Source organism: Salvia splendens, chromosome 10 (assembly GCF_004379255.2).
Source record: "Salvia splendens isolate huo1 chromosome 10, SspV2, whole genome shotgun sequence".
Classification (NCBI taxonomy): Eukaryota; Viridiplantae; Streptophyta; class Magnoliopsida; order Lamiales; family Lamiaceae; genus Salvia; species Salvia splendens.
This window is the reverse complement of record NC_056041.1, coordinates 1,757,393-1,769,947: the sequence shown is the minus strand read 5'-3', so window position 1 is coordinate 1,769,947 and position 12,555 is coordinate 1,757,393. Positions and strand designations below refer to the sequence as shown.

The 12,555-nt window shown below is 41.5% G+C and overlaps 3 protein-coding genes across 4 annotated transcripts; all 3 read right to left on the bottom strand.

Moving 5' to 3' along the window:
- Nucleotides 1–854: 854 nt before the first annotated feature.
- LOC121751769 (endoglucanase 16) lies at nucleotides 855–3,318 on the bottom strand. Its single transcript, XM_042146559.1, has 7 exons — nucleotides 3,109–3,318; nucleotides 2,421–2,834; nucleotides 2,272–2,349; nucleotides 2,038–2,187; nucleotides 1,848–1,956; nucleotides 1,607–1,770; nucleotides 855–1,328 (listed from the first exon to the last, which is right to left on the bottom strand). The coding sequence occupies exons 1-7, from the start codon at nucleotides 3,316–3,318 to the stop codon at nucleotides 996–998; spliced, it is 1,458 nt and encodes a 485-aa protein (XP_042002493.1). The 3' UTR covers nucleotides 855–995.
- A 738-nt stretch (nucleotides 3,319–4,056) lies between these two features.
- Nucleotides 4,057–5,400, bottom strand: LOC121751768 (beta-D-glucosyl crocetin beta-1,6-glucosyltransferase-like). Its single transcript, XM_042146558.1, has one exon. It carries the CDS (start codon nucleotides 5,398–5,400, stop codon nucleotides 4,057–4,059), a length of 1,344 nt encoding a protein of 447 aa, XP_042002492.1.
- A 1,469-nt stretch (nucleotides 5,401–6,869) lies between these two features.
- Nucleotides 6,870–10,288, bottom strand: LOC121752423 (aspartate aminotransferase, chloroplastic-like). 2 transcript variants are annotated; one of them, XM_042147493.1, is made up of 12 exons: nucleotides 10,170–10,288; nucleotides 9,952–10,014; nucleotides 9,733–9,798; nucleotides 9,291–9,485; nucleotides 9,125–9,163; nucleotides 8,964–9,053; nucleotides 8,722–8,830; nucleotides 8,536–8,645; nucleotides 8,236–8,379; nucleotides 7,829–7,995; nucleotides 7,191–7,455; nucleotides 6,870–7,112 (listed from the first exon to the last, which is right to left on the bottom strand). In XM_042147493.1, exons 2-12 carry the CDS (start codon nucleotides 10,012–10,014, stop codon nucleotides 6,981–6,983), a joined length of 1,380 nt encoding a protein of 459 aa, XP_042003427.1. In that variant the 5' UTR covers nucleotides 10,170–10,288; the 3' UTR covers nucleotides 6,870–6,980. The 2 variants fall into 2 exon arrangements, with proteins under 2 accessions (XP_042003427.1, XP_042003428.1); XM_042147494.1 differs by having other exon boundaries at nucleotides 9,952–10,078; nucleotides 10,170–10,251.
- Between the last annotated feature and the right edge of the window lie 2,267 nt (nucleotides 10,289–12,555).

The window sequence follows — 12,555 nt, the reverse complement described above, 5'->3', positions numbered from 1 at the left end:
GTGAAAGAATGTTGAAGAAATGGGTATAAATGGGCAAAAAAATAAAAAAAAAAATAAATTTTGGGGGTTTGCGGCCCATCCCGAACCCTCCAACGCTAGCCCGGGCCGGACCCCGGGACCGGCCCAGGCCGCAACTTCCGCTCGTCCAACGCAATGCCCGGGCAGGGACTCGCTTTTTGCGGCCCGGCCCCTAGCCTTATTGATGCCCTTAGCTTTCAGCCAAATGGAATGGAATTTGATGCTATATTATTTAATTTAATTTCAAAATTTTTACTTACAAATTAAGTAATTAATTATAAAACTATTTTCCAATTGTAATTTTTTGGGTTTCTATTTATTTATATTATATTGTTTTAATATATCGGTATGTCAATATAAAAAAATTTAAAATTAACTTGTAGTAATCATTTTTTTGGATTTCTATTTATTTATATTATATTGTTTTAATATACTATTTGAATTGTTTGTGCAAAGTGTATATGTTGTAATTTGAGATGTGTATGCATTGTTGTGTTTATGTGTGTGCACGGTGTATTGTGTGTTAGTGAGATTTATGTGCAATTTATATTGAAGACTTTAATTCTAAATGTGATTCATATTAACTTATTAACTGCTCCATTCATTCCATAGTAGTGGAGTCATTTTGCTATTTTGGTACGTTCCATAGTAGTGGGGTCATTTCCTTTTTTTAGTAAAAGACATTTATTCTCACTTACTTTACTCTCTCTTACTTTATTCTTTACTTAACTCACTTAGCACAATTTTTCTACATCTCTGTGCCGGAAAGAAATGGATCCACTACTATGGAACGGAGGGAGTACTTTTCTTTACATTTCTTAAAATTTGTGCCGAAATTAAAATACATACTATTGTTAAGGGACGAAGGGAGGAACTATAAAAAAAATGCACCTAAAAATCAATATACTCCTAGAACTTATTATGTCTAGCATCTATGTCAAGAGCCTCGAACGCGGCACTATACATGCCTCGATGATTTAAACTTTGGCATGAGGTTTAGCAAGCTTGGCTAACGCACCAACCGCCAATGAGTTGATGTAGGTGCATGGCTCAGTAAACGAGGATTTATCCCGCTTGTCCTCGAATTTGTCGTTCTTGTTGGGCCCACCAAGAATGGCCCCAGTGAGCTCGTTAGGGTTTGGTTTATCCGGGTGCAAATACTTCCCGAAGCTTGACCAACAAACGACCTTCTCGCCCTTGGGCAGCTTCGGGATGGATGCACCCCTGTGATGAGCTTGTGTTGGTGGATTCTTCCCGAATCCAACCATGTAAGACCTATTTTCAGGATTCCGGCCAAGTAGATAGTCCATCTGCAATTTTATTACTATTACTTTCTAATAAAATGTTCATATGTATCTATCTAGCTATTTCTAATAAAATCTGGTCACATGCATGTAATATATTATATTGTTGATGTTTTTCAATCATGAAATGATCAGTGATGTTCATGTATGATTTATCAACGTCATATTAGATACAAAATTTTAGCCAGAATTTGACTAGACTAGACTCAATATCTTTTTCGTCAATTTGCATTAATTATATCCCCAGAATTTGCACGTACCATTCAACTAGTTCGTATTCTCACCTGTTTCTTGGCGAAGGCGGCGAGTTTGTCGGGCTCGATCTGCGTGCCGCCGCAGTAGACCTTATCCTTGCTCTTGGCGAGAAGGTCGCTGTAGACGCTAAAGAGGAAGGCGGCGCCGGTCACATATTGTGAATTCGCCCCGTCTCTCAAATTAATCATCCCCCCTAAACACAAATAGAAAGTTCCAGAAGCAGTTTGAGTTTGAGGAGAGAGAAGAAAAAAGTAGAAAGATGAAGAAGACCTGGTGTGATGAAAACTTGGTGATTAGGGCTTTCTGGTATATTTGAGCAGACAAAGCCATCAGCCTCCTCTTTGTATTTCTTCAAATCCTTGTCCCCCTCCATGTAGAACTAAATATAACAAGAAGCATAGCATAGCATAGTGTTTGAATTCACACACAAGTTAGGGTTTGGTGAATGGATATGAATTACTTGAGAGAGAAGGATCTGTGCTCCAGCGTATTTGAGATCCCAGCTGAATTCCGAGACTTGGGCGCTCTTTGCCTCTCCTTTTACATAATCAAGGTATACCGGCATTTTGGTTGCGTAGTATAGCCACGCCGCCCCCCACAGCAGCTCATCCTATTCCATCCATTTTTTCAACTAATCAACAATTCACACAAAACAAACAAACTCTTATTCATCAACAACAAATTTATTCTTTACATTAGGGCCAGAGTGAGAGCAGTAGAAAGGGCATTCTCCATTGAAGCTTCCTTTATAAGTCTTTGCAAAATCATATAGCTACAAAAACAAATATGCATATAAGTATATAAAACAAGGAGACAAAAATGGAGTAATTTTTATGTACGTACTGCTTTGGCTCTGGTGGTGAGGACGCCCGCGTAGGCCCGGTCGAGGTCTTTGAATACGATGGAGGAGGCGGCTAGGGCCGCGGCGGTCTCGGCCGCGATCTCCGTGCCCGGGTTGGACGGGTCGACCTTGAGGACCGTCCGGGGGGTTTCCATGTTCTCGGGGTTGGCCCAGCAGGCGTGGTCCTTGTTGGGATCCCCGACCTGCACGTAGAGTTTGTTCTTCTGGGCGCTCGCCTTGAGGAGGTAGTCCGTCCCCCATCGGATGGCCGCCCGGACATTGGCCATCTCCCCGGCCGCTTGGAGCTCCACGCGGTAGTGTATGCCCGCCCAGGCCAGGGTTGTCACTGTGAAGGCCATCGGGAGGCCGAACTTGACGTTGTCACCCGCGTCATAGTAGCCTCCTGCTAGGTCAACCTACAGCAACAACAACAATAATGTCATTGTCATTAGTTATGTTGATACAAAAGGGTATAAGTGTCAACAACAATATTACTAGTTTATTACCATAAAAAGGTTTGAAAAAAATATACAGTACATTTTTGGATTTAACAACAACAACAATCAGTAGTTATATTAATGTAAAAATGATGTACATGTCTAAAGAAAAAAAAATGTATATCTCTTCCTTCAACTTTGTCATCAGCAGCGGCGACGACAACAAAATATTTTTGAAGAAAAAATTTTGTACATTATCGAGTTTGCCATCGTCGAGGGCAGAATCTCCCCTCCACGGGACTCGGTTGGTTGCGGGGAGCTTCCCCGATCGCTGTGCCTCCAAGAAGATGATCGACTTCGTGAGGGCACCACGATAGTCCAAATCGGCTCTTAAGGAGGCGGAGAGACAGCCAAAGACCACCAGCCATGATATTACATGGAATATACTCCCAACTAACTTCATTTCTATTATGAAAAATGTGTTTGATAATTAAAATGCTGAACAAATGAAATTCAATGAATTGAGTAATGGAAATGCAATATAAATTAGGTTGGGAGGTTTGTGATTTGGCGGGAAATCAGCTCTAAATTTAGTTGAAAATATAGTAGGGCGTTGAAGATCTTTGGCCTTGTGCGATCGATATCTTTCTATTTTCTTCTATTTTTATTTGTGGAAGATATAACTTTTTATTGACAGAATTAGCAGAGATTTTATTTACCTATGTAGTATCAAGTATCAACCACCTATTTATCTATTTTTATCATGGAAGGGTACGTATTAATTTTTGATGATTTAATGTTATACGGATATATATAATACGGAGTAAGTCTTTTCTTAGCAATGCACTATTATAAAAACAACCTAAGTCTCATCAAAATGTAAATTTTTTACTACTACTAGTTAGGACCAAAATCAAAATATAACTAAAATCAAAGGTTTCAAACATAGTTCAAGCTCAAAAGTGACTTGAACTAAACAATAAGTTCAAGTCCAAAAATGACTTAAACTCAAAATAGAACTAGAACATGAAATAGCCTAACAAATATTACTAGCAAAAACACCAACAAAACCTACTGGTCCATCCTAACAAAGGCATTGTTACTCTGCATTAAATAGACACAGAGCAACACAATTAAGCCAAAAACAAGCTACTACCATACTATACTAAAAACTCAAACATAGAAGAAGTATATTAGTTGATCAACTCCTTAGCTTGCTGCAAATGCTCATGAGTTCTCGAGCAACTTCATCGATCTCCTCATCGCCCATCAACGCGAGCCTCGCCTTAACCTCATCCACCTTCGCCCTCACACCATCTTCCACCACGACACGATTGATCACCGCAGCAACTGCCTCAGCATTCAGCCTCCCGTCTCCGTCCCTCAGCACCTCCTCCCCCGCACCAACCTCTTCGACCAGCCTAGCGTTGATGGGCTGGTCCAGATGCATTGGCACCGCGACGATAGGAACCCCAAACTTGAAGCTCTCCATCACAGAGTTCCAACCACAGTGGCTCACAAAGCCTCCCACATTTGGATGCACCAGGATGCTTGTCTGTGGGGCCCAGCCCTGCACCATCTTCCCCCTTTCCCCAACCTTGTCAAGAAACCCTTCCGGAAGCTTCTCTTCGAGAACCACCTCAGTTTCCGGAAACCTGACCACCCAGATGAAGTTAGCTTTGGATTGTAGCAAACCATGAGCAATCCCATCCATGTCCTCCTTGCTAAGGAAGTACTCGCTCCCAAACGAGACGAAAACAGTCGATTTCGCCTCTTTCTGATCCAGCCAAGACAACAACTCTGATGATGAGGACTTCTGATCATCATCAGGCTCCTGAACAAGAGGGCCAACCGGGACAAACCTCTTCCCGGTCAAACCAGACGCATACTTGATGTATCTCCCTTCGATCTCTCGAGACCCCTTGATGAGGACGACCTCGCGAGACATGTTGACTCCCGCAGAGCCCTTCTCCCTCTCTTTAGGGTCCCGGGCGTTGGCCAGCAGCTCGTCCATGAGACGAGACTCGTATTCACGAAACCTGATGTTCTCGTAAGGGAAGTCGGCTTCCGGGTGGTTGAAGTGGTGGAACATGAAGCTGGTCATGACGGAGCTGCTGGTGATGAATATGACGGATGGGATGTTCAGGGCCTCGGCCAGCGGTGGGGCCCACGGCTGGAGGAAGTCGAAGATGAGAAGGTCGGGCTTGAGTTGTTTTAGAATGGATGAGAAGCTTTGGGCAGAGTTGTCGAAGACCTCCTTGAGTTTAACCATGAGGTGGGGTGGGAGGCCATTAGTGGTGTGGGACTCTGCAGGGAGATCTTGTGAAACCTCCAATGGAAGGGACACTGTTTGAATGGAGTTTGACAAGTTTGGAGGGATTTTGGTTCGGATGGAAGAGAGGGTGGCTTCAGTGGAGCACAAGTAGATGAAGAAGCCTTTTGTGGTGAGTTTTTTGGCAAGCTCTAAGTAGGGTGTGATGTGGCCATACCCTAACCATGGGAACATCAAAATCCGAAGGCTTTGGGTTTTGGTGGAAGAATTCATTCTCTTCTTTCTCAAAATTCTCCAAATTAAGGTTTGGTTTGGTTGTAGAAGATGATTCAAAGCCTAAGTTTGTCCATGTATTTATGCTTTTCATGCAAGGTGCAAAATATGGAAATGAGGAGTTATATACAGACTAGAATCTCACCAAAGATTACGTATTTCTTATATTCGTTAAGTTTGTTTTTCCTTTTATTACAAAAAAGAGGAGTGGGATTTTTATTTCCACTCGTGACAAAGGATATTCCATGGGATCGTAAAAAATAAATGATTATTAGACACAATTAATATGTTTTTCAATATTCATTTGATATATATAGGTATATAATTGATTATTAAAACATATATTGGTACAAGATTTGCTTCACGCCTACACTACCGGTGGATTCTGCAATCTCAAGCTTATTATATACAGTTCCTCCGTCCCATAGAAATAAATTATTCTACAATCTCGGTATCAAAAAGAATTATTCTACAATCTCAAGCCTATTATATACTCCTTCTGTTCCATAAAAATAGATCTTTGTGGATTCCGCAATCTCAAGCCTATTATATACTCCTTTTGTCCAATAAAAATAGCTCACCTATTTTTGGTAACTTTTCTCTCTCTAATAAGGTAGCCTCATTCTCCGCAAAATTATTTTATTTTTCTCTTACTTTACCAATTATATAGTATTAAAATTTGTATCCATCATAAAGTGTTTATTTTTAAGGTTTGGTTTGGTCGTAGAAGATGATTCAAAACCTAGTCTCTGTTTGTAAGTATTTATGCATTTATGCATGGGTGCAAAAGAAAATGACAAATGAGGATTTATTTAGAGACTAAAATCTCACCAACTTTTTGTCGAGGGATTTTTATTTCCAAAATAAATGATTATTACACTCAATTTAAATATTTTTAAATATTCACTCGATATACATATATATAATTCATTATTAATTTAATGCATACTATAGATACAAGATTTGCTGCACGCGTGCATTCTGCAATCTCAAGCCTATTATACATTTTTTCTTCTATATTATGCCGTATATGCTTTTTCCTTTTATTTATTCCTTCCATTTCTCTTTTTCTTTCTATTCCACATTTTCTTTATAGAATATTCTATAATATTTTACATGCTTTCTCCCTTGATTTCCGTATCTTGAAATATGTTTGTCTTGATTAACTTTTTTCATCGGTATTTGCTTGTTATTTAATTATTTGATTTCATCTTTGTCTTGGGCCACTCTGGTTTGAATGATTATACCTTAGTCCTTACGATATAGTATTTTATTTAGTTCTTAGTTATATAGGATTAAATGTGTGACGTCGACTTTAATTATTGTCGGAATGACCCGCCGGAAAAAATTGACACATTATATAAGGTTTAGACCTGTGAAATAAATATGGTCACATGTGACACATCAATTGCTATTCACTAAGACATTCATCATAAATTCATAATCAAGTACTATTGCAGAGCAAGAAATGATACTTGAAACCTTTCTTGTAGGAACAAAAAGACAATGTTTAGAGAAATTTTATTGAAATAGTTACCTCGAACGGCCTGACCAAAACTCTCAGTACTTTATAATCTATTTCAGCTGACATTATGGTATGAATCAATAATGGCATCGGCAAGGTAGTCGCACTTGGCGGCAGACAATCCGGCTAAGGATATCCTTCCGTCCTTGGTCATGTATACGTGCCACTTGCTGGTCATGTTTTCACTCTGGTTCGACAAAAAGGTAGAAATATCAGAACAAGATGTGCCTTTGAATTGAGCATTCTAAACAAATATAGGTTGTACCTGAGCTTTGTTCAAGCCTGTAAATGAGAACATGCCGATCTGTTTGAGAATGAAGGACCAGTCCTTCGAAGTTTTTTCCTTCGAAGTGATGCTATCGTATAGTTTCTTACGCACGCTCTTTATCCTTCCGGCCATTGATGCCATCTCCTCTTTCCATTCGTTAAAGAGATCTGGGGTCCCCACAACATTAGCAACAATCCTGGCTCCATGTATGGGAGGATTTGAGTACATTGGTCGCGCGATCCTTTTTAACTGGCTTTTTACCCTGCAGTTGTACACAAGTCACTCTTAGCAATATCCAAAGCTTAGGTTAGAAACTGAACATAATAATACACTCTTAAAGCAAAACCTCCATGGGAAACTAAAGAGACCAAATTTTGTCCCGCTAAAGATCTACTCAATTTCAGTATTATCTTGTTAGATGATGTACATTGCATCTGCTGTGAGCATTCGTAAACGTCTTTGACAAACAGTAAACATGACATGTAATACATGCCTAGTACTATTAACAATTTCACCATTACAATGTGATGCACATCCCAATAGCGGTTCCCCAACATATGGAAAGATGCAATAGTGCAATCAGTAAAAATGCTGAGAGAACCAATACAATACAAAAGACATACCCATCTTATTACCTTTGTGCTACTTCAGATGATGAGCAGACAACATTAATTGCTCCAATCCTTTCTGAATACAGACCCAAATTTTTACTGTAAGACTGAGCCACAAGAAGCTCCATTCCACGGTCGGCAAATAATCTCACTGATGATGCATCTTCATCAAGACTCCCACTTGCAAAACCCTACATTGAAATTGATAGTCCCATAAAAAGAATATCCCTTATTTTCAAATTGATAATCTACATATACTATCGTATTTTTTTCCACAGAATGCTGTCAAAGATGTGAAATCAACCAGTATTAAAGTTTGACGCAAACGAATCACCATAGACCATACAAGACAAACTCACATTGTGAACGCTTACAAACACACACATGTTCACATATTCATGAAGCTAACATATTCGTGAATGAGTATGCACCTGGTAGGCAACATCAAAGAATGGAATATGTTTTTTTTCCTGAATGACGTCAGCTATTACTTCCCACTGCTCTGGAGTGGGGTCAATGCCAGTTGGGTTGTGTGCACAGCCATGAACTAAAACAAAGGATCCTGCTGGAGCTGCCTGAAATACATGCGGTTGTACCCAAAAGTTATAGGATGAATTGCATAAAACTTTGGCCTATAATATTTCTCTTGATTAGTGAGTAAAAAGAGCACAATCTTGACTAATGAGTACTATAATTCTAAAGAGATGGTGGCATCAATACGATTTCACAACCTTTATGTCAGATATCATCCCATCAAAATCCAAACCAACGGTTTTAGGATCATAATAGCGATACTCAGACCATGGAACTCCAGCATCGTTGAAAATGTTCTTGTGATTCCCTGTAGAGACGTTGCAAGTCAGAAGAAAGCCGTAAAAATTTTATCCAGGAAAGTTCATTAGAACTTTAACAAGTACCCCAGGTTGGAGCTGATATCAGAACTTTAGCGCCAGGAAAATATCTCTCTATGAGCACTGCAGCAAGCCGCAGAGAGCCAGTTCCTGAAAGACCCTGGACAGTGGCAACCTGGGACAAAAAAAATTGGAATTTTCATATAGTTATGGTTGGTCCTTAAGAAAATTATATGATTATATTCACTTCAAGTTGGCCAATTAGAGATATTTAATTCTTAGTCACAAGATAGGACTTCATGTCTTACTCTTTGTTGCTGAAGAACTGTGCTTTCTGCTCCAAATAATAGTTCAGCCGTAGCCTTGTTGAATGCAGCCAAACCTTCGATTGGTAGATACTGCACATTGTGATGCATATTATAAGCCTAAGTGATGAATCACAGATTTTGTGGAGTAAAAAATTATGTACCTCTTTGTTCTCTCCCCTTTCCAGCATAAGATTTTCTGCCTACAATTTGTTTATGAGAAATAACATTAGTAATTTATCAACAATCAAATATGCTATGCAATCATTGTATCTCAGAAATAAAGCAGTTGTTGTACAAACACATACAAGAGAGGATGAAGCAACTTACTTTCTTCACAACATCGAGCACATACGGCTGTAGATCTTCAGTCCGATAGGCACCAACGCCCAGGTTAAGCTTCATTTCATGAGTATCTGCTCTGAACGCTTCAGAAACTCCAAGAATGGGATCTGGAGGAGCCATTGTTACTTCATTGAACTTGGAAACATCAACAGCAACGGCCATGCTTGTCCTAGTGAAAGACTGAAAGACGACACAAGTAAAATGAGAGAACTATTTATATCTCTATAATAAACTCAATTAAGCAACTATTTCAACAATTCACGCAATTAGAGTTGAGCATTATATAGCTGAAATGCTCAGAGATATATACATTAGCCTTGATAACGAAATAGATAAAGTTATTGGACTGGCGCTAGCAACTATTTCAACAATTCATGCAATTAGAGTTGAGAGCTAAAATGCTCGGAGATATAGTATTAGCATATACCTTCGTCTTGATAAAATTCTTCCCCAAAAACGTTGCCTGATTGGAACCTCCAACCCTTGGATTTACCTGCTAACATCACGGAAATAACGAGTTAAACTGAGGAATTTTCAAATTTTCCCCAAAAACTCCGATCCGCTGAATTACGGATGTGAACATTACTGGAGTGAGAAAGCAGAAAAAATCCGAGAAAATGAAACAAGTGGATAATGGTATGATTACCTTGAGCGGATCTAGCAAAGCAAGCGGAGAAGCTGAAGCGAACGAGAGAAGAGACGAAGCCATCTATGAATCACAACAATTGTGGAATCAATCAATCAAGCAAGGAGGTAACGAAAAGTTGATGTGACTGATCAGGTTTGCAAATGCAATCGGTAAGAGTGGCCGGAGATAACAGATCGAGTAGAAAGAGCTGGAGTGAAGAGAGAGAAGAAATATACCGTTTTAAGCAGAGCAGAGGAATCCGCGATCCGCCAAAATCGATCGAAGTGAGAAAGGAAAACTGAAGGAGGGCGATAGAAACAAGTACACTTGTGCTTTTCTCTCGTGTGATACTTTATATTTTATGCTGTCACATTTAATTTAACTATTTACGATTTTATGCTGTCACATTTAATTTAACTATGTACGATTTAAATGTAATTTGCTGATAATAGATTATGCCCTCCGTACTAACTCCTAATTAGTTACTCCTACTAATTACTGCTGCTTCAAGACACTATGTAAATTTATTTTAATGTAATTTTAGAAATAATAATACTATTATGCATTTTATAAAAATTGTGCATCTTTAAAAAATAAATTTAAGGAGAGAAAGAATAAATAATGATAATAATGATTTCATTTTAAAAAATGAAGCTTCTTTACTAGAACCGACAAAATAAAGTGAGAAGGGCATAAGGTCATTCACAATAGGAATAGCCCAGCCATAGCCTAGCCACAAACTCCTCTTGCCACATCATTAACACTAAAAATCCTCTTGTCACATCATCAAAACAAGCAAATAGCTCAGCCACAGCCCAGTCATAGCCTAGCCACATCACTAGCCACATCACTAATAACAATTATATAAAAATGAAATAATTAACAATCACACAATATACGGAATTTAATTTACGAGACATATACGGGAAACATTAATAATACTATTAAAAATTTAAAAAGTACAATAATTTAAAAAAGGTACAATAATTCACTCCTCGTCTCCATCGTCATCTCCTCCGTCGTTGTCGCCACCATCGCCTCCGTCGCCACCGCCACCGTCGCCGCCGCCTCTACTCCCGCCGGTCTCCCTCCGTGCCGCCTCCAAATCCTCCTGCATGCTCAGGAGCAATGTTTGAAGCAAACTCTTCTCCACGAGGTCCACCGCCGCCCGCCATTCGGACATCGTCTTGACCATCTGATTGCGCGTTTGTTGACGCGTGAAGAATTTGAGATCCGCTGTGGATTGACCAAGGGAGGATGCCGACTGGACCTCCTGTGAACCCCCGGCTGCCCCCCTGCCTCCCGTTGAGCCCGCTTGTGCCCAATCGGGCGAGTTCGGCGAGCGAACGAACGAGGGGTAGGGACCTCCTGGGCCGTCTCGGGGAGGTCGTGGGAACCACCGCTGCTGCCGCTGAAATCACCGGTATAGTTCAGCCGTTGCTTCTTCGGCCAGCCAGCGTCGACACCTACTCGAAACTTCTCGGAGTCGTTCAGCACAAGATAGCAGTTCCAGTAGGTGAAGTCCTTATACAACCCGGGCTGGGGGAAGGCTTTCTCCGCTATCCTCCTGCAGTCTTCCTCCGTTTGGCCACTACTCTGCATGCGGAGGGCGTTGGCGTACAAACCAGAAAATCGGGAGACGGCAGCCCTGATTCGGTCCCACCCCTTCCGGCAATCTTCCCCGTTGCGTCGCCTCCCCTCCGGGCAAAATCTCTGGTAGGCTGCTGCTATCTTGCCTCACAAGTTGACGATCCTCTGGTTGTTAGAAACGAGAGGATCGTCGCAAACACTCACCCACGCCTTGGACAGCGCGACGTTCTCCGCATCCGTCCACCTTCTCCGTACCGAGCCGTCGTCCTCACCCGGCTGCGACGACTCCCTGACCTTCTTCCCCTTGCCCTTCTTCTTTGGGGCGCCACAACCGTGCACTGCTCCCCCGTTTGAACGGGAGTATCCGGAACTCCGAGAATATCAAACCCCAACTCCTCTAAGGAAAAAGCATCAAATTGCGTGAACTGCGCATCCGTTGGGGTCGATGCGTGCGAAGAAGCAGTCGAAAAATCAAAACTGGGGCGATAGACGTCCCCCTCCCCCGGCGTCCCCTGCGTCGCCGGTACCCCCCGGTCGGGGGCTGCATCGTCGTCCCCCCTCCCTTCCCCCGCGGCATCATCTGCATCCCGGGCACCCCCCCCGGCATCATCTGCATCCCGGGCGCCCACCCCGGCATCATCTGCATACCGGGTTGCATCCCCGGTACCCCCTGCCACGCCGGCATACTCCCCCCAGCTGCCATCCCGGGCATATTCCCCCTGGCTGCCATCCCGGGCATCATCCCCTGCCACGGGTACATGTTGTAGTACCCTGGCATCGGACCCCATCCACCTCCCACGGGTACCGATGGAGTTTGAGACCCGCTCGTCACTGGAGTACCTTCGTTGGTGTTCTCCATTTCTCGGTGTTGATCTTATACAGAAATTAAGATAGAGAGAGTACTCGTTAAAACAAGTTGTGCGGATGAAAATGACGTGCAAACCGCGTATATATAGTGTTTCGAAAATAAAAAAAAAATAAAATAAATAAAAAATTCCGCTCGGCGGTGCGCTAGGCGATCCGGGCGCTGCA

Coding starts and splice junctions, on each gene's coding strand:
- LOC121751769 (XM_042146559.1), bottom strand. CDS start 3,318: ATGAAGTTAGTTGGGAGTATATTCCATGTAATATCATGGCTGGTGGTC. Junction 2,835..3,108: donor ACGATGGCAAACTCGATAAT/GTACAAAATTTT, acceptor TTGTTGCTGTAG/GTTGACCTAGCAGGAGGCTA. Junction 1,771..1,847: donor CCAAGTTTTCATCACACCAG/GTCTTCTTCATC, acceptor ATTTGTGTTTAG/GGGGGATGATTAATTTGAGA.
- LOC121751768 (XM_042146558.1), bottom strand. CDS start 5,400: ATGAATTCTTCCACCAAAACCCAAAGCCTTCGGATTTTGATGTTCCCA.
- LOC121752423 (XM_042147493.1), bottom strand. CDS start 10,014: ATGGCTTCGTCTCTTCTCTCGTTCGCTTCAGCTTCTCCGCTTGCTTTG. Junction 9,054..9,124: donor AAAGGGGAGAGAACAAAGAG/GTACATAATTTT, acceptor CACAATGTGCAG/TATCTACCAATCGAAGGTTT. Junction 8,380..8,535: donor GGATGATATCTGACATAAAG/GTTGTGAAATCG, acceptor CATGTATTTCAG/GCAGCTCCAGCAGGATCCTT.